Source organism: Delphinapterus leucas, chromosome 14 (genome assembly GCF_059928025.1).
Source record: "Delphinapterus leucas isolate spDelLeu-1000000601 "Yukka" chromosome 14, BTC_Dleu_Yukka2, whole genome shotgun sequence".
Lineage (NCBI taxonomy): Eukaryota > Metazoa > Chordata > Mammalia > Artiodactyla > Monodontidae > Delphinapterus > Delphinapterus leucas.
Genome location: NC_143142.1, coordinates 29,725,214 through 29,752,985, shown reverse-complemented (window position 1 = coordinate 29,752,985; position 27,772 = coordinate 29,725,214). Strand labels below are relative to the sequence as shown.

The following is a 27,772-nucleotide window of genomic DNA, read 5'->3' as shown; positions in this document are numbered from 1 at the left end:
TCTCCATCTGCGAAATGGGAATGATGACTTCACAGGGTCACCATGAAGGCTGAATGCAGTAATGAATGTGAGTGCTCGGCCAGCTGGAAAGCCTTCAGAATGCAGGTTGAGGTCAAGAAAGGCCATGGCTTCAGTTTCTCCTGAACTTCTGAGCAAGGGCATGTGCCAGAACATCATGGAAAGGGCATCGTGAGGGGCCAAGGAAACCCCATGGGCCTGAGCAGTCTTCCCCCGGGATGGGGGCATGTTGTCCTGGGTGTGATGCTCCTTCTGTGTCACGAAGAGGAAACTCCAGACCTTGAGGTCTGGCTCTGGGTCATGTCCCTGGGTGTGTCTCTCCTGCGCTTGCAGGAGAGGATACATCCCACTGACTCGCCAGCGCCCGACACGGGGCCTGCTGTGTCTCAGACACGGGATGGGTTAGCGAGCGGGAGAGAAATGCATCATCACACCTGTCGCAGGGTGGGGACGCGGGTGGTGTTTGTCAGGAGGCACTAGGGTAAAGAATGGAGGTCAAGAGCTCGGGCTTGGAAGCACAGACTGGGTTCAATTGCTGACCCTTCCTGGGCCTGTTTTCCCAACCGTGATGGGCCACAGTAGTACCTCTCTCAGAGATTTGGGCTGAAAATGAACGAGGTGATGCAGGTTAACGTGGAGTCTAGCTGAACAAAACGTCAACCGTCACCATCACCATCATCACGTGACTAACATGGTCGGTGTTATTAACAGCTCATCGATCATCGTGATCCGGAACTTGGAAGCCCAGAAGCTCCATTTGTCCTGGAGCTTTGCCTTCTCTTCCCTTTTCCCTGAGTCATCACTTTCATTGTAATTTTGGCTCAGCTGGGCCCGTGCACTTACTCTTTAGCTCAGGTTCACTGCAGCACCCTTGATCTTCACCTCCGTCGGTGGGAACATCCTCCTGTCTGACAAGGTTTCAGATTAGTTTTCCATTCTGGCGGTGGCGGGTGGTGGCTGGTATTTTTCAGACCAGAGCTGTGCCTCAGCATTAATGACATGGCGTTGGCTGTGCAATTTAGCATCCAGCCAGCAGTGGAGGGCGGATCTGCAATCATGTGCTTTCCTCTTTAACCTTCAGCTGGTCTTTGGCTGGGGAGCAGGGGGGGACACCGTGCAGGAATCAGAGGGCACATATCCATGGCTTTACTGCTTATTGTCAGCAGTGCACCCACTCAGGCTGTTCCTGGGGAATTCATCCACGTGGTCCATCTTCATCTCCAGCCCCAGAAGCCACACCTGTCTTTTCTCCTTTGGACAATGAAAGTAAGAGGGTGGGGGCTTCCCTGGTGGCGCAGTGGTTGAGAGTCCGCCTGCTGATGCAGAGGACACGGGTTCGTGCCCCGGTCCGGGAAGATCCCACATGCCGCGGAGCGGCTGCTGGGTCCGTGAGCCATGGCCGCTGAGCCTGCGCGTCTGGAGCCTGTGCTCTGCAGTGGGAGAGGCCACAACAGTGAGAGGCCCGTGTACAGCAAAAAAAAAAAAAAAAAAAAGTAAGAGGGTGCCCCATCTTTGACCCTGGAGGCTGAGCCCTGCTCAGAGGCTGCCAGGTCGGGGTTCTTCTGGCAGGGGCAGCTGTGATGCAGGCATCCTTGCGTTTCCTGGACGAATGTCTTAAACTAAGTGTGATAGTTTAGCATTTATTCCCAAAGAGCATAGATTGAAAATGTGGGGGGTAGTAATTTCCCTCGAGCTGGAAATTCCCACTGCTGCCTTCTATGTGTGTTCTGTAAAGTCTCTGAAATGCTTGCAGAAGTGCCGGCTGACAGAAGGAACTTAAGCCATTAGAAAGTCATGCCAGCGTGATAGTTATGGGGATGGCTTTTCTCACACTCTGTAGGCCCAGCCCCGCCTCGGACACACTTCCTCCCTTTCATGCAAGTCCCTTTTCTGACACTAGTGTGGGAATCAAGCCTGGGGCTTGATAGAGTTGACTGTCATACGTATAGGACGATTCCTCACATGTCATGGGTCAAAAGCTGTGGTTATTTAATGGGAACAGTGATAGAGTCAGGAAGGTAGGTTAGTTGTGAGCAGAAGCTAGTATCCCCAGCTTATCAGTACCATGCAGGTGTGTTGACTGTTTGCTCTTGTTTGCAGCCGACAAGGGTGCATGTGCATCCTCTATAATCTAGTGTCGTGATTAAGGATCACAGCAGTTAACTGTCTACATCACACAGGATCTCGGCTTGGGGGTCAGCGAAGCATCGAGCATTAATTCAGATGAGCAAGTGGTCTGAGGATGCCAGCTGTCAGGCTTGTCAGAGTCGGGGTGTAAGAACGGTTCCTTCCTAAAAAGGTGGTGGCACCCTACTCCCTTGAAAAAGCCCTGCCCCTCCCCCTGTAAACTAAAGCATCTGCCTCCCCATCTTTAGCCTCCCTCCTCCTCCCTTTATCTTTACCCTTTAAAAGTAAATCCCTCTTGCCAGGTGGACGAGAAGTCGATCTGTGAATTTAGTTCTCACTCTGTTGTTCTTTGGCCACTGAATAAAGCTTGTGCTGTGTCAAAAACAAACAAACAAAAAATGGTTCCTTCTGTCCTCCCTGCACAACCCAACGTGAGCACCAGGCGAGCTCTCGATGCGGAGTCTTAGCTCTGACACGATAGACTGGCCACTGTTACCTGTGAAGATGCCCGGCACATAGTAGGTGCTCAATAAAAACGCAGCAGATGAGCGCAGCCTCCTAAATGCCTCTGTTTCCTGTTTTGGTTTCCCTCCCATCCTCTTAAAGTTCCACCCCTGGTGGGTATTGTTGGTTCCACTGCCCTTAGGACAAGTCCAGGCTCCAAAGGCTGGTGGAGAAGAAGGGAGGGGAGGAGGGCGAAACCTCCTCATCCGAGTTCCGGTGCCCTTGGGGTTCATGGCAGCCCCTCCCACCTGAAGGGTAAGTTCATGGTGTGGCCGTACCAGCCGATCCTAAGGATGGGCAGAGCACCCTGATGGTCATTGGGTGCCAGGGCTCTGATGTGTCCGTTTCCAGGACCGTGTCTGCTTCAGGAGCCTATTGGCTGGGGGCAGGGAGCTTGGTGAGAAAGGGGAGGCCACATCTCAGTGTTTTATCACCTAACCTGGGGACTGACGTCCATCACTTTCGCCATTTTTCTACTTTTTAGTAGCAAGTCGTTAGGTCCAGGTCACGCACAGGTGACCAAACACCAGGAGTCAGGGATCACTGGGAACCACTTTAGAAGCTGCAATTATGGTCATTCTTTATCCTTACTTGCTAGATCTGCAACTCAGGAACAGTGAATATTGAGTGTTTTGTAAGAACACGACAGAATATAACAATAAAATCCCACATTGGTGCCGGGAGCCTATGCAGGCCAGGTGTCCCGTGGAGCCAGTGGGTTCCCCGCCAGGAACAGGGCAGCTCGTGTCTCTGCCGTTTGTCTGGTGACCTGTCTTGCCCAGTCACCAGCCCACACATGCGTTGCTTGAGAGGAAACAAAGGTGGTAAAAGAACAGTTGGTTCCTTGGGCAGGAAGTGCGATTTAAGTAAAACACTGGGTTAAAATTTTTTAAAACAGTTAAGGTCACACCTTCTAAGACTCAGATACTCTGAAATTTCTGCTTAGCTGCACAGAGTTTGTGCATCAGGACAGAGTGCTCTCTGGAAACGCTGAGGAGCAGTGGGAGCTATTATAAGAATAACGGAAGTGAAGGGGTGATGGAACTTGCCCTTCTTCCCCATTTAAGAAGTGTCTTCCTTCTTCTTTTCCTTCTTTAACTTGTCTGAGGAGTCAGGCAGGAGGAGGACTTCTTTCTGAACTGGGGCCGGGAGAGGGATGGGGCCTCTGCTGCTCACCTTTTCTCATGCCCAATACATGACCTTGGCTTCCCTAGAACTTCTAGGACGTTCCTTTGCCACCAGCAGGATTGAGAAGCCACCCCCTCTCTGGGGCCAGAGCACTTGATCACTGAAAGATTGCTAGACTTTGGAATCCTCCAGACCTGTCAACTCTGTAATAGCGAGAGGCAAATAAATTTAACAATAGTAGAAAGGGACGGCATTTAATTTTGGCTGCATTGGGTCTTCGTTGCTGCGTGCGGGCTTTCTCTAGTTGCGGTGAGTGGGGGCTACTCTTTGTTGCGGTGCACCGGCTTCTCATTTTGGTGGCTTCTCTTGTTGCAGAGCACAGGCTCTCGGCGCACTAGCTCAATAGTTGTGGCTCACGGGCTTAGTTGCTCCGCGGCATGTGGGATCTTCTTGGACCAGGGATCGAACCCATGTCCCCTGCATTGGCAGGTGGATTCTTAACCACTGCGCTACCAGGGAAGTCCAGGACAGCATTTTAAAGCAGTATAAATATTTTCTTACTAGAAACAGCTTTTTGGGGGTGGATGACATCCCAGAAGTGAGATCACTGTGCTTTTTAAACACCCATCCAAGAGTCAGAGAAGATCAGGGGTCATCACCAGACAGGCTGCTCTAATTCCCTTCTCTGGAGGGATGCTTCCAAGATTTAAACTTGACCAGTGATAGGAGGAGACAAGGCGATTTGACTGAAGATCTTTCCACAGGCAATAGAAACAGAACCTGCAGAGAATCTAGATAATGGACTTACCAGACATCTTTAAAACACGTATGTTCATTACGTTCAAGGAAACAAAAGTCATGATTTCAAGCTTTGGCATGCAGTCGAAAACTGCACAATAGAAATTTTATGGTGAAAAAATACAATAATTGATATCAGGACATCAATAAATGGGTTCATCATCACATTAGGTACATCTGTAGAAAGAACTGGAAGATAGGTTAGAATAATTCCAAATTGAAACTCGGACAAAAAGATGGAAAATAAAGAAAAGAATATAAAAGACATATATGGTAAGGGAAGAAAGTTTAATACAGGCACAGTTGGAGTCCCAGAAGGCGAGAAGAGGTATGATAGACCAGAGACGATGCTAGAAGAAGTGACAGTAGACATTTCTCCATAGAAAATGCCTGGCTGGGTGGCCGGAGCTTTAGTCACTGTCCTTATGACTGTTTGGCCCACTCCTGCTCCTATGAAAGGTTGGGATTATTGGCAATATTACTGGAGTCCAAATGCAGGAGACTGTGTTCCCCAAAGATCTCTTTACTCCTGGGGCGTTCTGCTTGGACTGCAGGCCTGGTTCACACTGGCTGGAACCCCCAGGTTGAAAGTAGAATGAATTTTCCTATGGAAACAATAGTACAAATGGATGTCGGGGTCTTCTGTTGTAGAGTGCTATAGTGCAGGGGCAAGCTTGGGAAATAATCATTTATTTACAGCATTATGTCAACAGAAGAATACACACCTGAGTTTCAAATGATGGGCCAACAAATGCAGTTTGGAACACAGCTGTCAGCCGTCCTGTTGACGTCTTGGGGTGGCCTGTGTGATCTCAGTCACTACGGTCTGTCTTTGATTCCTTTGAAAGTTTAGGTCTGATGTGTAAGTGATCTGACTTGCAGGAATCAGGACTTAATCTTGCCTCCTGTCCTCGTATCTTGCGGGCTGCACAGGCATCAGTAAGTCAATGAGGGCATGGACGCATGCCTTCTGGAGAGAGATGGTTTGGCCAGTGGGTATGGGGGAGGGGAAGTCTGAAGGTCGATGAAGCCTTTGCTGATTATAGGACTGCAGGCAAGTCACATAAACGTTTAGACCACAGCTTCCTAACATGGGAAATGTGGACAGTACATCTGTCCTCTGAAGGATTGTTGTGAGCACCCAGTGAGATAAAGGAAGTAGACGTGTGCCTATGTTCCCTGTTGAACCATCTGATCATCTCTCTTGGGGCTTTCAGCCTCCTCATTTTTGCTTATTTCTTCATATTCTCTAGCAGGATTTTTTTACATTTCTCCTGGGCATTTTTTGCACCTGAGACATGGCACCTTATTCCCTCTATGTGGACTTGAGATTGTGTTCGTATACATCTAGAGGATTGTGGACGTTTCCAAGCTGTGTTCACTATTGTCCTTGGGACCTCAATCTAGATGCTAAAATTCATTTATGCTATTTGTATGCTTAAAATTCGGTCTGTAAGCAGTTTTTCCCATAAGAGTAAACAAAGTCTAGTGCCTCCCCACATGGCCGTCGCGTGCAGGGGTGTGTCCAGTGTCCTGGACAAGGCCTTCACTCCCCTGGGTCAGACTCCACCCTGCTCTCAGCTTCCCTCACTTTTGGGCTCGGAGGATCAAACTGTCAGCCACCCCGTGGTTCTGCCTGTTTCTCTCCACCCACAAGACCTGGCTGGCCTCTCATCCTCCTAAATTCCTAACTTAACTCCTTCTCGACACGTCAGACACTTAAGGCTTTTTAGAAGTAATGTAACGCTTAAAGTCTAAACACTTAAATAAATGGGTGACTGAGTGAAACAAATCAACAAATAAATGTAAAAATCCTTGCTGGGGGTTGGGTTCTGATTGCCAGACCAGAGACAGATGCTGGAGTTAGCATTTCCATAGTTCACACTATGTGCAAATAGTATTCTACCTCTTTGATGTTTTGATAGGTCTGAGATGAAAGCTTCACGAGTACCATCTATTAATTTAAAGTTATGTTTTAGGTGATTTCTAATTTTTATAAATAATACCTCAGTGAACTTTTTTTTTTTTTTTTTTTTTGCGGTACGCGGGCCTCTCACTGTTGTGGCCTCTCCTGTTGCAGAGCACAGGCTCCGGACACGCAGGCTCAGCGGCCATGGCTCACGGGCCCAGCCGCTCCGCGGCATGTGGGATCCTCCCGGACCGGGGCACGAACCCGTGTCCCCTGCATCGGCAGGCGGACTCTCAACCACTGCGCCACCAGGGAAGCCCTCAGTGAACTTTTTTTGTGCTCATTTTTTCCCCTTCTTTTAATTGCATTCTTAGGAATGGAATTCCTGAGTCTGTAGGTCTTGTTATCGTTTGCAGTTTCCTATCCATAAGAGGCATGTGGATTTATAATGTTATCAACAGTATACATTCCTTATTAGTTTCTCAACCTTACCGCCTGTAAAGATGTCTAGAGCGTCTGTAGAGCAGTGCTTCGTGAGTTTGGAGTGGAGTGGCTGGGAGGAGTGGGTGGAAGGTCGGGAGAAGGCAGCTGTCTGTCCTGGGAACCCACCTTGATCGGGCCTTAGTGATTCTCTGCGGAGCTGGGTTGCAAAAGTTCCTGAAATAATGTGTCCTGAGTTGATTTGTGACGTCTTCCGTTAGAGCAGGATCACGTAGCTGTGATATAGCTGCCTAGGATTTCCCGTTCTCTATTCTTAGAGGTGGGAACCCTACCTGCAGCCTGTTGCCCTAGTCCAGGAGTGAATTAAGTGGCACCTAGAGATTTATGTGGCAGCAGCTGAAAGTTTGTGGTTCGTGATTCCAGATTTACACGTGATTAATAATGGGGACCGTTCAAACAGCAGAGAGTGTCATGGCAGAGTATGTGATTGTTCGCAGAGAATTGTATTATTAGCCCCAAATAATAGCAATAACGTCTATGGGAGGAATATCCAGGAAGTAGCAGGAACCGATAGCTCGGCCTCAAAATGGCTCTGGTATCAACCATACAAGTTAGAATACAAAGAAATCCTGTTTATCCCCCAGGGAGGATTGTACTAAATTTTATTCTTGCTTTGTGCAGTCAGAATTGGTTTTATTCTCGTGGGAGCGACCTAAATGTCCATCAACAGATGAATGGATAAAGAAGATGTGGTATATATCTACTATGGAATATTACTCAGCCATAAGAAGAATGAAATAATGCCATTTGCAGCAACATGGATGGACCTAGAGATTGTCATACTAAGTGAAGTAAACCAGGCAGACAAAGACAAATACGTGATGTCGCTTATATGTGGAATCTAAAAAAAAATATATACAAATGAGCTTATTTACAAAACAGAAATAGAGCCACAGACATAGAAAACAAACTTATGGTTACCAAAAGGGAAAGGCGGGGAGGGATAAATTAGGAGTTTGGAATTAACATATACACACTGCTGTATATAAAATAGATAAACAACAAAGACCTACTGTACAGCACAGGGAACCCTACTCAATATTTTGTAAGAAACTATAAGGGAAAAGAATCTGAACAAGAGTATACAGATATAGATATAGATGTGTGTGTATGTATAACTGAATCACTGTGCTGTACACCTGAAACTAACATGACATTATAAATCAACTATACTTCAGTTAAAAAAAAAATTGGTTTTATTCTAATGCCTCCCCCGTAGTTGGCAATATGTCCCCCTTTCGTTAAGGCAAAACCCAGTGGACGTATCTTTAGGACATGTGACTCTACTAAGGAAGGTAACTCTGGAAAGCAATAGTCAAAGCACTCCTTGTGGGTTCTAGAAATGGACTTTTTTTTAAAGAAATTTACATTTGACAGGGCGGTTGATTTAACCCGATGAGAGCCTTTAAGGATTTCACCGGGACTCAGAAAATTAGGTTCTGACTCTGCGGCCTGCTGTGTGACCTCAGAAGCCACGCAGCTTCCTCTTGTGCAGAACTAGAGGCTGGACAGGGCTGTGACAGTCTCCTCATCTCAGGAAGTGAACAAGCTTCCTTCCATCGGTGTCAAGTCCCCCAGAAGTAACGGGGCCATGGAGAGCCGTGAGCAGCCCGGGCCTCACCCCTTCTCTTTCTCCTCTGCCTCCTTATCCACCCAGGATTTCCTGCTTCAGACCTTTGCCATTTCCCATGGGATAGTCATGACTTAGGGCGTGTTCCTCCTGTGTGTGTGTGTCATGGTCTGAATGAGGTCCTGCAGGAAAAGGAAGTCACCAAGCTGAGTGATTCATGAGAAGCGCCGGCATCCTGCCTGGCTCCTCTGCCATCCTCGAGCCGGGCCTTCCCCTCGTGGCTGGAGGGGGAACAGCAGGCACGGGAGGACGAGGTCCCCAGGTCATCACAAAGCCATTGGCCCCGCAAGATGATTTAGGCCGTGCTTTGTAAGAATATTTTCCTTTCGGAGAGAAACTAAAACTTTGCCTATCCTTTTGTCCTGTATTTCCTTCCTGTCAATTGTGTAAGAGAGAGATGTTGGGAGTTACATTGTAGAAAGAAAAGAAACACTGAGTGTATTTGTTGGAAGAATGAGCTTCAATCTAAATTTGAGCAGGCTGACTGCTTTAACTATGCAGGACCAGGGGTATTTTAGCTTGAATTATCCAGAGAAGATGATGGATAGAGATGAATAATTTGGAATTTTGGCTTTGGAATATTTCATCTTTAAGGGGATTTTAAGGGTTGGCCTCACAGAACCCTTGGGCTGTTCGGAGGATTTGGAGCCAGTTTTGAGCTGAGCCCTTGCGTAGAGCAAATGGATGCACTCCAAAACATGCCCCCGGAGCAGAATCATGACCCCAAGGATGCACCCTGGAGCCCTGGAGCCAGCCCCTCCCTTAGAGGGCGAGCTCCCTGCTGCTGGGCGGAGGCTGTCAAGGGGCCGTCGTCCCAGCTGGGAAGGAGGGCGGCCTGGGTGGCAGCCCAGTTCTTCCGTGTCCAGTGTCTCCGGGGCTGCGAGGACCGCAGGATGGCAAGGGTGTGCTCATCCACGGGGGCTTTAAGAGCAGCTGAGATGGGAAGGAGGGCCTTGTGGTTTGGGGGGAGTGAGGAATATTAGCTGTAATCCCTCCCGAAGGTGCAGCTCAGAAATAGCAGCGGTATTGATTTGGAGTCAGAGGAGCTGATGTTTCCATTCTGTCCTCACCTCTCTGAGCTCCGCACAGCGTTGCCTACACTGCAGAGAGACAGTGCTTGGTGCGCTTTCCCTGGGGCTCGGGACCAGCGCAGGCCGCGTGCACCGGGAGCTGATGCCTTCTGGACACTGACTTTCTGATGAGGATCCTGAGCCCACAGCCCTCTCGCCCCAGGTTTGCTGGAATGGCCCCCCTGAATGTGGGAACGAAAAGGCGTGCCCGTAGTTCAGATGGGCAGTGGTGTTTCACATCTCATTTCATATTTCAGTGTCTAGAGAAAAACACCTTTATATGAGTTTCAGCGTTTTCTCCTTGATATGTAGGCTTTTAACGTTATTTATTTATTTATTTTGCGGTACGCGGGCCTCTCCCGTTGCGGAGCACAGGCTCCGGACGCGCAGGCTCAGCGGCCATGGCTCACGGGCCCAGCCGCTCCGCGGCATGTGGGATCTTCCTGGACCGGGGCACGAACCCGTATCCCCTGCATCGGCAGGCGGACTCTCAACCACTGCGCCACCGGGGAAGCCCTAACGTTATATTTTTAAGAGAAGTGTATCAGTATGTTTTTTCCTTCTTGGGCTAAATGTGCCTCGTTTCCCTTTCACTATCCATCTCGAGTCTACGTGATGCCCTCAGAGCAGGGCAACAGGACTTTTCCGCGCGCCCTGCGGCCGCTATCAAAGCACAGCTGCTGGCAGCTGGGACAGTTGCTTTGCTCTTCTTCCCCTGCTTTCTGGGCAATCTCTCGACTTCACCTTGTAACTCTTCCTTTGAAATTTCCACTTCTACCATCGGATTTTTAATTTCTGAGTGGTCCCTCTTAACTTTCTGAATGATCTGCTAAAATTGCATCCTGCTCTTTTTTTTGTGGGTATAAGTGTCTGGTATTTCTTAGCTGAGCCTTTCTTTTTAAAAGATTAAAATGCATTCCCAAAACTCTGTTTGCATGGGGGCTTGTGGGTGGGTGCACACGTGGCCTGTAGTTGGGGGACACCACATATCAGGGTCTGTAGGGTTTTCCTCTTCCCCAGAGGGGCACCCTCGCCTCTTCCATTTGGGGTCCCACAGGCCAGGGCAGTAGCCCCGGGGCGCCCCGAGTTGCATGTGGAGTCCCGAGCCAGCCGGTGGCTGATACACAGTTCCTGGAGAGTCAGCCTCCTGGGTCCTTATGGAATGTCCCTCCCCTGGTTACGTGCCTGGGGCGCCCAGGGTGTTATTTTGTGCAGCTTTTCACCTGATTCTGATTCCAGAGTCGCCCTCCAGCTCTTGATACCTTCAGGGAATGTGGGCGTGGACTGACTTGCTCTCCTCCCTGCAGGCCCTTTGGCTCCAGTGACACCCCCTCCCCCAACACTGCTTCTCGCTGTCATCACTGGTCTGCTGGTTGTCTCTTCTCCCATCTCTTTGACCTTGTGAATTTGTGTTTTGTATTCCTTGAACCATTTGACCAAGTGTTTTGGAAGGGACTGCAGAAAAACGCATGTGTCCTAGTTCCAGTGTGTAACTGGACCCCATCCTAATCAGCTTTAAAGACCTATTTAACAGAGAAAGAGCTGAGATGCGACCTTTATCTAACTGAGCAAAACGGGAGGTTCTTATGCAGCCATCAGATTCTAGAGAGAAAATGTCAGACATGCAATAATTAGAATTCATCATTTTTACAGGGCGATACCTAGAAAAATAGGTTACATCTTTTTAGAGTGCTAAAGTTTTCAACAAAATCAATTCTATTTCTAGCAAAACAATGTGATGCATTGCCATATGTCTTAGACCCCTCCAAAAATTTCCAGATTTCTGGAAATAAATGTACTGTGAACATGCCAATTCTAGGTTAGTTACTGTGTAGAGATGGGACATGTTTCTTAAACTCACTTTTACCATACTTCTTTTCATTTTATGAAAGCAATACGATTTCATTGCTGAAAATGCTGGTATGAAATAGAGGAAAATATCCCCCTTCCCACCAACTGGAAGTAAGCTCCCGTGTCCTGGGTTCTGTTTAGACTCGGTCAGAATCGGCGGCTTTGATCTTCACGGCTGTGTTCTCTTCCTCTTCCAGGACACCGGTGTTGGGAAATCGAGCATCGTGTGTCGCTTTGTCCAGGATCACTTTGACCACAACATCAGCCCAACCATTGGGTGAGTTCTCGTCTGTTCTTCTAATTCACCTTTCCTCCTTTCTAAGCACTCAGAGAGGTCATTCTGTGTCTGAGCCTTCAAGTGGTTTCATCCCAGCCAGTGAGAACCAATCCCAACTGTAAAGACTTGGACAGAAATTCAGGGACCTTTTAGGCAGTGTGTCCGGTCTTACTGTCCCTGTCAATCCCCTCCATCCCCCCCAACCGGCCTCCTCACACTGCAGCCTAAGGCCATTTCCTTGATCTCCAAGAGCATTATTCTGCAAATCATGCTGGCTTTATTTCCAGATGGAAGTCGAGACTTGGGGCAAATCCCTGAGGGTTCTGCTTTGGGTTCTGCTTTGACTTCGCCTGCGGGGAAACCGGGAACGCATCCACTCACAGCAGAGCTGTCTACACAGCCTGTGGGCAGATTGATTTTCCTTTCCTGGCTTAATCCAATGTCAGCATCTCCTTTCTAACGCTTGGGAGGCGAGGGGAGGATTGCTCACCCCAGACCCCGACCTTGGAACGTAGGAGCGTTTTCCTGTTCCATTTTCCCCTTTCCTACGGACGCCTTTGCCAGATGCGCTTTTGCTGTGCGGTTTTGCAGGTGCCTGATATTTCACTGTCGTAGAACTTGGCCTGGCTTAGCTTTCTCCCTGAAGACAGCACGCTCTCTGCAGAGAGCAAGGTTTGGTCTTCCTCAGCAGAGAAACAATGTGTGTATAAATTTGGGGAACTGGGTAGGATTGATGAGGACAGGGCGATGGTCTCCATAAGCCGTAAGTGGAGAAAATTCATGGCGGGCACACAGCAAACTTCTGACTCACAACAAGTGAGTCCTCTGGGAGTCCACCTCCCTCCCACTGTGATCACTGTGCTGGGGAAAGACCGAAGGCTGTGAAAGGGCGGCGTTTCAGCAGCGAAAGTTCATCCTTATCGTCCTGTGACTCATAAGAAACCCTGGCTGCTGTTCAGGCAGATTGTCGGCGTCCTGAACAGACGTGTGTGTGCACCTCCCTTTCTATTTCGACCTTTACAAGGAAATTGTGTTAGCTTCTCTGCCAGACTTTGCTTCCCGCAGGGAACGAAGTCAGTTCAGCATTGCTCACCCTCATCGCTCAAGAAGGCAACTAGAGGGAAGAGAAGATGCCTGAGAGTCTGAAGTCGTAAGCTAGCAAGGAGGCTGAAAAAAAAAACCCCAAACAACCAAAAGACCAATGGTTGTCAGTCTTCATTTCAAATAGTGATATAGTCTTTCTCCTAGTGGCAGGAAATCAGGGACAGAGAGGGGTGTGTGCATGTGTGCATGTACGCGTGTGTGTGTGTAGTGTGTCTGCACATATAGGTATATACGTACACATATATATGATACTCATTACTACTGTGACTAGAGCTGTTCCTCACGGGCTTACTGTGTACCAAGGTGGGGATTTCACAGCTATCATTTCCTCATTTGACCCTACAACAGCCCATAGATTATGCAGAATAGATTTGGGACCTGTTTCACAGGTGAGCAAACTAGGTCTCAGATTTACCCGCCTCTTATCTGTAAAGTGAAGGGGTTGGCCTGGATTTTTTTTTTTTTTCCCCAGTTAGTAAAGTCTAAGATTTTAAAGGCACAAACTTAGTTTTCTAAGCCTGAGAACTTGTTACGGGCAGAGTTGCTGTATTATTTATCCCATTGCCTAGAATATATTGAAAAATGAATGAAAGTCTGCTTACATCAAAGTAGAAACAAAAACAAAAATAAGTACCGAGACAAAATATTGATATAGCTGTCCACATAAAATTTAAAAAAGCGTTTTTGGAAAAAATCCATAAGCCAAGTTAAAGGGCAAAGATTTAACTGGAAGAATATTTTTTTAAATATACTGTTACAAAAGGTTGGTGTAAAATACTCAAAAAGTACATAAGAGAGGGATGAACATCCCAACTGCAAAGTGGGAAAAGGTCACGAACTAAAGATTCACAAAAGCAAAACAAGTGAACAGTGAACACTAAAATGATGTCCAGACTTATGATAACTATAACAAAAACAGGAATGAGATACCATTTTCTATGTGTCATCCTGAAAGATTTGAAAGATTCTTGGTTGGGGAAAAGGTCATCTCATACACTGCGGTGGGCATATAGGTTGGTACAACCCACCGTTTGGTGAACGTAGCAACGTGGAGAATATATGCTTCTAAGAATTAAGTCTAAAGAATAGTGTACAAGGACACAAAGGTTTGGGTACAACAATATTCATGTAACTATTGTCATAATAGTGAAAAATAGGTGATGAAGATGAACTCACATCCATAACATGGTGTGTAATATGCAGTCCCTTTAGATAATGATGTTGATCTATATTCATAGAAATTGAAAGATGTCCACAATATGTAAAGTGGAGGAAAAACAAAATTTATGTATCATCAGTTTGGGGGTAAAAGTCGTGAAAAGATCATTTGGAAGGACATATACCAACTTATTAGCAGTGATCGTGGCTAGGTAGTGAAATTACAGTTGATTTTACTTTCCTGCTTTATTTTCACTTTTTGAATTTCTTTTTTGTGAAATACCTATATTGCTTTTATAATGAGAAAAGTAGTAAAGATATTTTTATTTTTGGAATATATTTGCTCTGACCGGTAATCCGGGATGTATAGTTTAAGAACTCTTAAAGAAATGAAATGTCATGGGGCAGATGCGATATTGATCATATTAGGTCATATCACTTAGAAAAATACTTAGAATTTCCACTTAGTACAATTGTATGTTGATAATTACAACTATTAACCTTGGTGTGTGTGTATGTTGTGGGAACAGTATGGGAATCGCAGGGCCGAATACCTTTCTCCCTGGGACTTCTGTAGTTTGCCTCTTAGTCTTGGGGGAAAGGAGTAGAAATTGAGGAAATATTACTGGGCTGAGTGCTGAGTGGTTGGTCGCAGGGCTGGACTCTGCACTGGACCAGGAGGGCCTGCGGGGTCCATGAAAGTGAGAGACGCCCTGACATGTTTCCCCTGCAGACTCCGGTGTGCATCTCCTAAGGAGAACATGAGGAGGACACCATTATTGTACCTAGAAAGTTAGTTCGATTCAATGATAATATCTGACATATAGTCTAAATTTAAATTTCTCCAGTTGTCCTCAAAATGTCTTTTGAAGCGCTTTTCCTCCTAATCCAGGGTCTCCAGGGTCCAGTCTCGGTCCATACAGTGCATTTGGTTGTTTTGTCTCTTTCTCTTAATCTAGAACAATTCCCCTGCCTTTTGTTTTGTTTGCTTTTCATGACACTGACTTATTCCGAGCATTCAGGCCGTTGTCTGGTAGAATGTTCCCCATTCCAGATTTGCCCGATTGCTTCCTCATGATTAAATTCAGATTAAACATTTTTGCCCGGAATGCTGCCCAGGTGTTGCGTGTACTAATCCCATCACATCTGGAGGCTCCTCATGTCTGGCTGTCACAGGATTGGAGAGGCTTGCTATTTTTTAATGAATGGGAAGCTTTATCCAGTACAAGGATTTTTATATCTTTCCTGAGCACAAAGAAAAAGCTTTAAGAGGAACTATGCAAAAAAGAAAATACCAAGTGTTTCGTTATCTACTGAGAATTTCAAATCCTTCCTTTTTCTTGGAGAAAGCAAATGTTTCTTAAGCTACCCATCTTTATCCCTGCGCTTAGGCAAGCAGGATGGGAATGAGATACAGTATTCTAATCATCGCTACCAGTGCTGGATTCATAGAGCAGGGAGTATACGCCACTGTTTGCACCTCTGCAGGGCCCACACTGTCAAATGCCCGAATACCAGCTGCTTTTTCACTCTTCACTGTGGTGATAATGTTTTTAAAATCTAAGGTTTTATTTTCTTTCCTGATTTCAGGCATAATATCTTAGAACAATTGAAGATAAATGTTTTGGAAACAGTGTTTTGAATGCATTCTTTGCCTTCTCCCCCGCTAAACCCCCCTTGTACTAACAGAAAATGCAGAATATTTTTTTTGGTGACAGGACTCCACAGCCCTTCTTTCCTCTCCGTGACCCCTGAGAGGAGAGCTTCTGGAGTCCTGCAGAGGCTCCACCTTCACTTGCCGGAAACAGGAGTCTTCGTGAAGGTTGTAGGGGTGATTGGTAACGTGGAGATGTCGGTTTTCTTTTTCAGGGCATCTTTTATGACCAAAACAGTGCCTTGTGGAAATGAACTTCATAAATTCCTCATCTGGGACACTGCTGGTCAGGAACGGGTAAGAACGTGCTGCTGCTGGCTTTCTAGGGAAAATCCTGGGGGGAAAAAATGCCAGCGACCAACGGTTTCTTTGTATTTGGCAAGACTACTGGTTGCTAGTGATAGAAACCCAGCTTGACATAATTTAAGCAAAAAAGGAAATGTACTCTTCAGCTATGAGAAAAAGAAGGGGGCAAAATCATCTTTGGGTGAGGCTGAGTTCCATTCCCGCCAACGTGCTGTCCAGGGCGTCCGTCTCTATTCGGTTTTCTTGGCTTGCTTACCTTTATTTTATTTATTTTTAATTAATGTTTTTGGCTGCACTGGGTCTTCATTGTTGCGTGCGGGCTTTCTCTAGTGGCGAGCAGGGGCTACTGTTCATTGCGGTGCGAGGGCTTCTCGTTGCAGTGGCTTCTCTTGCTGCAGAACACGGGCTCTAGGTGCGCGGGCTTCAGTAGTTGTGGCGCACGGGCTTCCTTGCTCCGCGGCATGTGGGATCTTCCCAGAGCAGGGCTCGAACCCGTGTCCCCTGCATTGGCAGGCGGATTCTTAACCACTGCGCCACCAGGGAAGTCCTTGGCTTGCTTACCTTTAAATTGACTTCATTTTTAGGCTGACCCACCAGCTTCCCTTCCACGAGGGTGGCAAGGAGGCCTCATCAGCAACCCCAGGAAGCAGGCGCCTCTTCCCAGACCTGCGCCTGGGGTCCTCCTCCACCTGGTCATGTGCTTGGGGGCTGTGGCGCCCCTGCTGGTGGGGCCAGGCGGTGCACTTACCCGTGGAGGTGAGGGCTACGTTCAGCTGTGCCTGAACCCTGCTGGCTGGGAGCCGGACGGGCTTTGTTCCCTGAGGAAAGTCTGGGTTCTCTTGCTCGGAAACAGGGCAATGGACATTGGGTTACCAGAAACAGCAGATGACTGCTTTCTTATTCCTGATTCTTTTTCTTTGCTGAAGATATTTATGGAGAAGATTACTCAAGAACCTCACATCTTTAGATGTTAAAAAGTGACATAACAAACACCAGCAGACTGTCTAGAACAGAGAATGTGTGTAGTAAGTAGAGCGTATGTTATCAAAGTTGAGAGGGGTGGCCAGGAGAAGTGAACACAGCGGTAACTGATACTTCAAAACTCATCTTCAACGAGAGTTTTCAGCCTGATCAAAACTTTCACCAGAGCTTGTGATCGTGGAGTGACAGGTTGAACTTCCGCTGATCTGGTCCCAGCTCAGACGTCACCTTCTCTGCCCACCCTGCCTAGAATGTCAGCGCTTCCTCCCCGCCCTCCCCACCCCATTTTTCTCCATAGCCCTTACCAGCCTCTAATACACCACTGAATTCACTTATCGATTCTGTGGACCGTCTCCCTCTCAAAGAAAGAGAATCCAGGGTTCAGGATAATCCATCATTTTTCATCATCAGCTCCTAACAAATCAAGTGTGTGTTTATATAACTTTCATTTTCTATAAATCCACTCTTAAAATGAACGTTCCAGCGTTTGTAGATTAAGGTGTTTCAGAGATTTTCTTTTAATTGGGACGAATCTTCTGTCCTACAATGCTAACCTCATTAGAATGTCTTCCATTTCTCTGTGGAATTGAGAGTGCAGATATGCACGTATGAAGCTGCTGCCTGGGGCCCCTCTTTCTCTCTGTTTCCTGAAGTGAGGGGGATGGATTCCAGGGCAACTGTCTTCTTAGGGACCTCTTCTGCATGTACTTGTGTGTCCTCTGTAGTAGATCTGCTAGTTTTTTGTTTTGGGAGTTTGAGGGGTTGTTATTTAAACTTAAGCAGTGAGGTTTTCTTGCTCCCCTTTTTACTTTTGCCCATGAAATAGTTGCTTTTGCAGCTGCTTTTATTGAGTGTAATAAGTCAATTTTACGTAGATCTGGCAGCACTGTGGCTTCTACCGCCGGCTGCCGTGTCCTGAGGGCTTGTTGTGCTCCAGCCCTGTGCTGAGTGCCTTCTGTGCACCAATGCATTTAGCCTGCTCACAGCACTCTGAGCTGGGGACTGTCTTTATCTCCATTTACAGGGGAGGTCACCCAGGCACAGAGAGGTTAAGCAACTTTCTCAAGATCACACAGCTAATAAGGTGTAAAGCTGAAATTTGAATCCAGCATTCTGGGTCCTGTGCTTTATAGTTCTGTTATGATAGAAAAATCATACAAAACCATACAGTTGAAAGTGAAATTATCCAAAATCCCAACCCCCACATATTTCCACTGTTGACATTAGGTGACCATCCTTCAGATAGCTCACTGTGTGTGCTGATAATTTCATATCAATGGGATCATGAGTCTTTATAATCTGCCGTTTTCACTTGATAATAGTGTCCTTAAAGGGAGATTTCTGTATAATCTAAACAGGACATTTGACACTTACTTACTTATTCCAATAAAATATTCAAGGGGTCGATTGCTTTTGATGAACTTTGGCTCTAAAGTGACTCTTTTAGTTTGGAGTCTGGCCCACTTAGCATCTCAAAGCAACATAGCAATAAAATTTTTTTCATATGACTGTACTTTTAATTCTTCTAATTGCTTTTCTAAAATTTGACTCTTAGAGGTTATAGACACCTGTGACTATATTACTGTGCCTATAATTTGAAAAGTGTTAGCCCTGTAAGTGCAAGGCACACCTCCGTACTAGTGATTTTCTTTATACTTCAGGGAAGAGGGATGGGGTTTGGGTGGTAACTTCAGGTGAATCCAGTTTGTGGAGAGCGAGTGAGCCGTATCCACCCGGACTCTTGGTTGTCCGATCCCTCTGACCCTCGAAGGGCTGGTGTGTGACTCCCGGCTGACCTTGTCTGTGGTCCCCCTGTGCGGTCCCCCGTCTCTCAAGGGTGGCAGTCTTTCAGTCGTTTCGGCAGCTCGTTGCGGGACTTAATCGTGCTCGTAATGACGTTCCCTCGTGTTTGAGCTAAAAATAAATTCCTTGCTGTTGCTGGCGCAGAGTGCTGTTGGTTCTCTCATTAGTTGTTGGAGTCCAGTGCGTTCTATTTTTCCTCCTTATCTTCATAGAAATCTGCTGCTGTTCTCCTTAGTTTCCGCAACGCTAAACAAACCCAATCTCTTTGGATTTATGAGTTGACAATATCAACAGACTTCTGTGTCCTCGAGGAGGGAGACTGCTGAATGCAGTGCTTTGCATATGTTACTTTCTCAAAATTAGAGCAAGCCTGTGTCTGCCTGGCACACACGGCACTTCCGTCGATGCGCTACTTCCTGCCGGTACTAATCCTGCATTATACGTGTGGCACAGATTCGTACTCTTGAAAGTTTATTTTTCCCTCTGGGCACTGAAGATGCAAAGGGATCCCGGTTCTCCTGTCCTTGTATAAGAGTGCATTCATTCTTTTTTTGTTTTAAATTTTACTGAAGTATAGTTGATTTACAGTGTTGTGTTGATTTCTGCTGTATAGCAAAGTGACTCACTTATACCTATGTATATTCTTTTCCATTACAGTTTATCACAGGATATTGAATATAGGTCCCTGTGCTGTACAGTAGGACCTTGTTGTTTATCCATCCTATATATAAGAGTTTGCCTCTGCTAATCCCAAACTCCCAGTCCTTCCCTGCCCACCCCCCATTGGCACCCACAAGTCTGTTCTCTCTGTCTGTGAGTGTGTTTCTGTTTCATAGATATGTTCATTTGTGTCGTACTTTAGATTTCACATATAAGTGATATCATATGGTATTTGGCTTTCTCTTTCTGACTTGATTTAGTATGATAATCTCTAGGTCCATCCATGTTGCTGCAAATGGCATTATTTCATTCTTTTTTGTGGCTGAGTAATATTCCATTGTATATATGTACCACATCTTCTTTATCCATTCCTCTGTTGATGGACATTTAGGTTGCTTCCATGTCTTGGCTATTGTGAATAGTGCTGCTATGAACATAGGGGTGCATGTATCTTTTCAAACTAGAGTTTTGTCTGGGTGTAAGAGTGCATTCTTTCTTGATATGTTGTCTTAATTTTGCTTTTAGTTCAGCCATATATGATGGGCATCCTCTAGTTCTTTCAATGGCAAATGGTAATCCACCGAGTGCCTCTGTAAGAAAAATGGTTTAAAAGAAATGTAACCATTTCCAATTGATTGTTGAATCCAATTTGTTAACAGATTACCATTTTCGAGATTTGTGCATTTACTTTGCTGCTCCCCAGAGGGGTGTTGCGAGGGAAGAGTGCCCGTGTTGGAGCTCGGTGGGAGCTTTTGGGGTTTCCACCCTGCCCTGTTCACATGGGTGCTGGTTTCTGCTCCATGCTGATCTGTGAGGAGGACCAGCGGTAGGTGAGCAAAGCCCCTAGAAGGATGCACTCAGGAGCTGCAGCTCAGGGAGAACCCCGGGAAGAGAAAGGAACTTATCTGCCCAGGTCTGTCGTCCCATCGTCAGAATTTGTGAGGGCAGATGAGACTTCTGTCCCACGGTATCAACACGTCATTCCTTCCCTCCGAGTGTCCTTTGATTTCCTCCTTTGTTTTTTCACTTAAACTGAGGACCAGCATATCCTCATTGCTATTAAATATCACAATGCGAGATGCAACCTTCACTTTCTAGATGTGTGCTTCTAGATCCTTCTGTGCCTGCTTTAAAACACAATCACAATCTATAGAATAACGCCATTGAAAATGTCAGTATCTTGGGAAAATGTCAGGCTTCCTTCTCTTGGTCTGATCCATCAGAGCAGCATTATTTTAGGAATCTAACCTGGAAAAATATTAGCATCATCTTATTCTTTTTTTAAAAATTAACTAATTAATTTAATTTATTTTTGGCTGTGTTGGGTCTTTGTTGCTGCGCGTGGGCTTTCTCTAGTTGCGGCGAGCGGGGGCTACTCTTTGTTGCGGTGCGCAGGCTTCTCATTGTGGTGGCTTCTCTTGTTGCGGAGCACGGGCTCTAGGTGTGCAGGCTTCAGTAGTTGTGGCATGCGGGCTTCAGTAGTTGTGGCTCGCGGGCTCTAAGTGCACAGGCTCAGTAGTTGTGGCGCACGGGCTTAGTTCCTCCACGGCATGTGGGATCTTCCCGGACCAGAGCTCGAACCCGTGTCCCCTGCATTGGCAGGCGGATTCTTAACCACTGCGCCACCAGGGAAACCCTCATCTTATTCTTTTGTTTCATTTGGTTAGAGTCAGTGTTATAGCTGTCTGTCTTTCCTAGTAGACTGCCTGAGCCGTAACGATTGCATTTGTGTAATTTTGGTTTCAAATGAACCACAGTCACAGGCTCCACAAAGGCGAGTTGATGATTCCGTTATTAGCATAAAAACTCTCCAGTCCTGTGCAAACATCTGAAGTTGGATAGACTGGCTTCTGAAATCAAGCTCATTGTTTTATGCTTTTTAAGGATGAAATTGAAGAACACACATACAGACTAAAAAATAGCCTCCCCTCAAATCCCCCAGCCCTCGGCTAATTTCAGCCTCTAGGTTTTCCTAAGCTGGACATTTCATATAAATGGACTCATGCAGTCTGTGGGTTTTCTGACTGTCTTCTTTGACTGAGCATAATGTCATCAAGGTTCATCTGTGTTGTAGCTGGGTCAGTACTTCCTCCTTACGGCTGTTTATGTTCCATCGTATGGATTACTACATTTTGTTTATCCATCCATCAGTCGATGGACGTTTGGGTTGTTTACACTTTTTGGCTTTTATGAATAAATAATGCTGTGAACATTCTTGTAGAAGGTTTTGTGCAGATGCATTTTAAAAAATCTCTTGGGTATGTATCTAGGGGTGAAATTGGTCGTGACTCTTAAGTTTAGCATTCTGAGGAGCTGCCAAGCTGTTTTCCAAAGTGGTTGCACCATTTTATATTCCTACCAGCAATGCATGAGGTTCCAATCTCTCCACGTTTTCGCCAACACTTGTCTTTGCCTAACTCAGGGTCACTGGATTTACTCCTGTATGTTCGTCTGAGAGTTTTATAGTCTTAGTTCTTACATTTAGCTCTCTGATCATTTGTTGTTACTTTTTGTGTATCTTGGTAAGAAAGGAATTCAGCTTCATTCTTTGTATGTCAGTATCATACACACAATTGAGAAGACTATTCTTTGCCCAGTTAGTTGTCTTGGCACCTCTGTTGAAGATCAGTTGGCCACACGTGTGAGGGTTTAATTCCTGACTCTCGGTCCTATTCCTTTGATCTAAAATTTTCCTGTCGCTTTGTAGTAAGCTTTGAAATTGGGAAGTATGAGTCCTCCAACTTTGTATTTCTTTTTCAAGGTTCTTCTGGCTCTTCTGGGTCCCTTGCATTTCCACATGAATTGTAGGATCAGCTTGTAAATGTTCATCAAAAAAACTCCAGTTAGGATTTTGATAGGGATTGTATTGAATCCATAGCGAATTTGAGGTTGCCTACTCCTTAAGCCTTTAAATTATAAGTGATAAGTGAGTTTCACGCTGTCTTTCATCTTTTTGGAGATTACTCGTGATTTGGAAGTGCAGTCTTGACCTCACAGTAGTACCTAAAGAAAAAATGTTGAATAAAGTATTAAACCTTTTAAATGTTTAAATGTGGTCCGTGTAGTAAATTCATGTAGTACCATAAACAAGGTCATATTTGTGAAGTTATCACTTACAATGTACCAAACCATTATTAGACTTGAAATTTATGGTGTTTGACTAAATATATTTTTTAAAAGGAATCAGTCGTCAAAGTAGTAGTATTTGCAGCTGATTTAGTTTTATTTCAGCAATATTATCTAACCCAAGACCAGACTTTATGACTTAATACATACTGCTAATGATAATGCGATAATATTCTGAAACCCATTGATTCAAAAGGCTTATGGTCACTTTCCTAGTAAGCGCACAGACTTTTTTTTTCCCCAATTGTGAGAGATTTAAAAGATTCCAGAAAAGATATACTAAAGAGCTATATTGGCACCCCCGGGTTTGTTTAATCTTTACCTGCTCCTTCTGTCGGGGGTTTTCCTTGAGCCCCGGGTGCCTGAAGAAAGAAAAGCCACTGAGGCCCCAGGAGCTGACGGCTTCATGGGTGCAGTTGTGAAGGCTTGGGTGCCCGGGCTGGTTAGCGGTACTGCTTGTTCCCCTACTGCGGCTGAATTCTGCCAGCACCTACCAGTCTCCCATCATTTGGAAACTTGGGTGATTGGAGGTCGGGTGCTGGGATGCAGCTGAGAATGCCGTGGCCTCACTGCTGGGTCTGAATGGGTCCTTGAGAAGGAAAAGAGAACTGAAGACAGCAAGTGTCTGAGGTCAAGTTCAGGCTCGTTTACAAACATCAAAAGAAACCTGTATGCTCTCGTTCCTTCTTTCTCAGGGCCCTGGAGTCCATGGTCAGGAAAGTGGTTCACTATTCATAGGCTGCAGCTACAGTCAGAGGAAATTTTGACCTTCAGGAATCCTTGAAGAAAGAGGCCTCTTACAGGCTCCAAGTGAGCTGCTCTTTGTTTTCTCCCCCGCTCGCCTTGCAGCCCCTGGAAGGAGAGGCCCAGCTCCCAGCGCGGAGCACACACTTGGAGCACTGCTGGGGGCGCTCCACCCTGGGGCGCCTCCTCGCAAACTTCCATGGGGGTCTCCCTTCAGTGGGAGGAGATAGAGTACATGCACCCCCCTCCCCCAGAGAACAGTGCTGTCACAGTGTGAATCGAGGTCCGAATAAGGGAACTACCCCCTCGCTCCATCACCCACCAAGAACGCTCCCAGAAAGGAAAACCGGATGAAGGTTTTGTGGGAAGAAGACAGCTTAGAAACCTGCAGATGTGCTGTGTGCTATTAATATGAGATCAACAGCTGTCGACGGGGCCGGGTCACAGCAGCTCCTCTTATTTATTTATTTATTTTTATTTTTATTTTTTAAAATTTTTATTGGAGTAGAGTTGATTTAAAATGTTGTGTTAGTTTCTATTGTACTGCAAAGTGAATGAGTTGTACATATACATATATCCACTCTTTTTTAGATTCTTTTCCCATATAGGCCATTACAAAGCGTTGAGTAGAGTTCCCTGTGCTACACGGTAGGTTCTCATTAGTTATCTGTTTTATATATGGTAGTGTTTATATGTCAATCCCAGTCTTCCAATTTGTCCCTCCCCTCCCCTTTCCCTCCCTGGTAACCATAAGTTTGTTTTCCACACCTGTGACTCTGTGTTTTGTGAATAAGATTGTGTTTGCACCATGTTTTTGCGTTTCCACACATAAGGACTATCGTGTGATACCTGTCTCTGTCCGGCTTACTTCACTCTCTGTGACAGTCTCTAGGTCCATCCACATTACTGCACATGGCATTATTTCATTCTTTTCTAGCGGCTCCTCTTAGAAGAAGCCCCGGGAGCCTCCTTCAGTTAAAAGTGGTCCAGCCCAAGAGGGGCAGTTATCTGGCGGCAGAAACTACAGGAAAAGAGCCTGACAGTGGTGTGGGAGAGGGGACAGAGCTAGTTGCTCATAGACCTGGTCCCCAGGGTTGTTCAGTGTGTGGGTGTTGGTGTCATTTAGGAAAATAGGACTTTAGGTGCAGAATTGCCCTCCTGTGTGTCAGAGATGCTGCTGACAGGAGAGCAAGAGGAAGGACACGTCCATGTACAAAATAATAAATCCTTCGGGAAACACTGTAAACGTCTCTGCCCTCGGCCAGTGGGATGGGACACTGGAAGTGGGGAAGGGGATGGGGAGTGGGGATCCAGGAGTGGGGGGCGGGAGTCTCAGCCCTGAGCTGGTCTGAAAGGGACCCAGCCCCTTGCCCTCTACATCCTCCCCATCATGACAGACGCCACTATCTTCCTTTGTTCCCCAGAGGGCATCTCCCTGTCCTGTGGAGGGATGTGACTCCTCTAGATGAAGGTGCCTCGATAGTTGGGCTTTTACTGTGTGTATCTAGTCTGGGATGTGACACCCTAAGTGGCTTTTAATTGTGAGGCATGGTCTGTGCCGCTTGGGTTGAGGCCAGTTTCCCTCTGTGACTCTCAAGCAACCTGGGGCAGAGAGCAGGTCGTGTCTACACGGGGACAGAGGAGTGTCCTCTGAGAGGGACCTCACCCTGTGTGCCTTTATCTCCAGAACAGCCCCTCTGGAGGCGGCGCTTCCACCCTCCACTCCAAGGAAAATGTGCACTTCTTTACCTTCTCTGTTTCCTGTGGCTTCAAACAACCCGGGCTCACGCTCTCACAGGTCTGGGCAGGTTCCTTCGCAGAGGCTCTGGGGAGAATCCGTTTCCTGGCCTTTTACAGAGTCCGCCCACAGTCTTTGGTTTGTGGCTTCTTCGTCCATCTTCAAAGCCAGCAGCAGAGCATCTTCAAGTTTCTCTGACTCTCCTGCCTCCCTCTTCCACGTGAGAGGACCCTTGTGATGACACTGGGCTCACCTGGTAACCCAGGGTAACATCCCAGGATCAGCTGGCCAGGAACCCAATGCCCGTCGCTGTGCACCGTAACACCACCACAGGTCCAGGGATTAGGTGGAAACCTTTGGGGGCTGTTATCCGGTACTACCTACCAACCCTGAGTCTCCATGGCTTAGAACGGTCCCTGTCACGTGTCAGGTGTCCAGGTGATAGCTGATGAATGAATGAGTAAAGTTAGTGCCAACCCGTATCTTCATCTCTGTGAGCAATGCTTCATTTCAGAGGATCAGCTGATGAGTGGAAAAAGCGTGGAATTTGGGGTCAGAAGACCTGTGTTCAAGGTCTTTTAAGAGCAGTGTGTCTGTGGGCAGTTTACGTAATCATCCGGAGCCTCAGCTTTCTCATCTGTAAAATGGGAACACCCCCCCACCCCATCCCCCTGTGTAGCCTGCCTGCACAGGGTTACTGGCTCATCCTGTGGGTTCAGTCTCTGAATGTTTGTTGAGTTCCTGCTGCTGCCCAGATAGGGGGTCACCGAAGGCTCTCGGAGGAGGTGGCAGCTGAGAAATGTGTGAATGAAGGAGGGGGCGAGCCATGTGGGTGTGGGTGGAGGAGGGTCCCGCTGGGGGAAAAACCTGGGACTCCTTGTGGCTGCAGGTTCAGGCCTGGTGCCCCAGCGATGAGGGCCTTAGACACCACAGTCCAGGGGGTGGATTTTATGCTAAGTTAGACAGATGTTGAACAGGAAGGTGACACAATTTGACTTATATTTGAAGAAAAATCCTTCTGCTTTACAGTTAACATGATATGATGTCAGGTGTTTGCTGCATTGGACTCCAGTGGTGGGGGTGGGCTGGGTGGTAAGGGGGGGTGGATATTAGGGGCCGCGGGTCAGGGGTGCTGAGTCTGGGGGATAAGAGCACCGACGTGCTTTATACTCTGCTCTCTTCTTGTGTGTGTGTTTGAAAATTTCCACGATAAAAAGTTAAAAATAGATTTGACAGTGTATGTAAACAAATATCACAACCCAGCAGTAAAAGATAGCATCCCCCAGCCCCAGCTGTGCAGCCAGCGTGGAGGCCACGGCCACATCTAAATGCACTGATGGAAGCTTTGGGACATTGGGTCACGGGAGGCCGACCTGGGCTCAGGAAGGCGATTGCACGGGGCGGGGGGCAGGTTTCCCCGTGGCTGCATCGAGGGCCAGCTTTGCTGGCACTGGGGTGGCCGGCACCTGTGAGTGCGGGGTCGCCAGCTCGGGTACGATCCCGGGTGATGCTCTGTGGTCCCACTCCGCGGGGGACTCGCCTCCACGATGGGACATTGAAGCTCAGAGGGCCGAGGATGCAGAGCCTGGAGGAGAGAGAGGGAGACGTGACCCCATCACCGCTTTTCCTCCGATGATTTAGGGGCAAGTGGGGCACACGTGGTTCTGCACTTATAGGACCGCTCCCCACCCCCTCGCGCCAGCCAACTGGACTGAGAGCTGAGGGTCCCCGTGGTTGGGTTTTTCATGGGTGGGAGAAACGTGAATTGCTACAGCGCTTCGAAACCTCGACTTCTGTCTTACACATTATTCTAGGGATCAGAATAGGCCAGCTCACGACCTTGTCTTTTAAAACACACTGATCCTCTTCCCCTTACTCCCACGCCGACACCGTTTTTGTGGAAAGACATTTGGATTTGGTCATATCATTTTCTGCTACAGAAGGTTTGCATGCACCTTGTCAGGTGACCCTAAACCGCAGCTTCCTCCTGGGACTTTTGCTTTAACCCTTTGATCTCCGAATGCAGAGGAAGCCCTTTGACATTAACTGGCACATTAAAAGAAAAAAGAAAGCAGAGGGGGAAAAAATCCCCTCTCATTGCAAAAGTAGTGTATCTTCTTAAAAAATTTTTTTAAAATAATTAGGAAATATGGAAACAAGTGATGGTTTGCCTATAATGGCATTATTCAGAAATAACCATTTTAATAGGCTTTTCTGTTAAACTTTACGTATTATCGGATTTTAGGGCATCTGAGTAGGCATATTAAATAGGCCGCTGCTTTTCTGTGGAGAGAGAGGGTCTGTGTAAAACTTAGAAACGCTCTTCTGAATGACACAGAAAGTACATTCAGTAGTGGTTTTTCCATTCAACTTTTGCCAGCTGAGAATGTCGGAATGTCAGGAATTTTCCTCTACCACTTCCCTCTTTGTTTGAATCCTGAGGGACCTCGGGATGTATTTTGGCTTCTGCCCTTGAGTGTGCGTGGCCCTGGTGTTCTGGGGGAGGGTGAGAATTTCTGCTCGAGCGCTGGCCCCCGAGACAGACCAGCACTGGCTCCCAGGCTGCGTGGAAGCATCTCACCAGGGACAGAGCGTTCTCTGAAAATCCTAAAACAACCAATCCCTGAAGTTCCAGGACCCGATGCCATAGCCCTCTGGCTTGGGTTACTCATGTGGGGAGAGAGA

General features: G+C 46.8%; 1 protein-coding gene across 4 annotated transcripts in view; it reads left to right on the top strand.

Annotated features, from left to right (window-relative positions):
* RAB31 (RAB31, member RAS oncogene family) overlaps window positions 1–27,772 on the top strand; it is a 114,108-nt gene that overhangs the window by 32,002 nt on the left and 54,334 nt on the right. For 2 of the 4 annotated variants that reach the window (XR_016387439.1, XR_016387440.1), the window contains exons 2-4: window positions 11,578–11,647; window positions 11,734–11,813; window positions 15,945–16,026. Coding sequence is in view for 2 of the 4 variants with exons in the window: in XM_022551392.3 (XP_022407100.1) it covers window positions 11,734–11,813; window positions 15,945–16,026 (162 nt within the window). In the remaining 2 variants the exon portion in view is untranslated. The remainder of the gene's footprint in view (window positions 1–11,577; window positions 11,648–11,733; window positions 11,814–15,944; window positions 16,027–27,772) is intronic. The other 2 variants (XM_022551392.3, XM_022551393.3) reach the window with 1 other exon arrangement.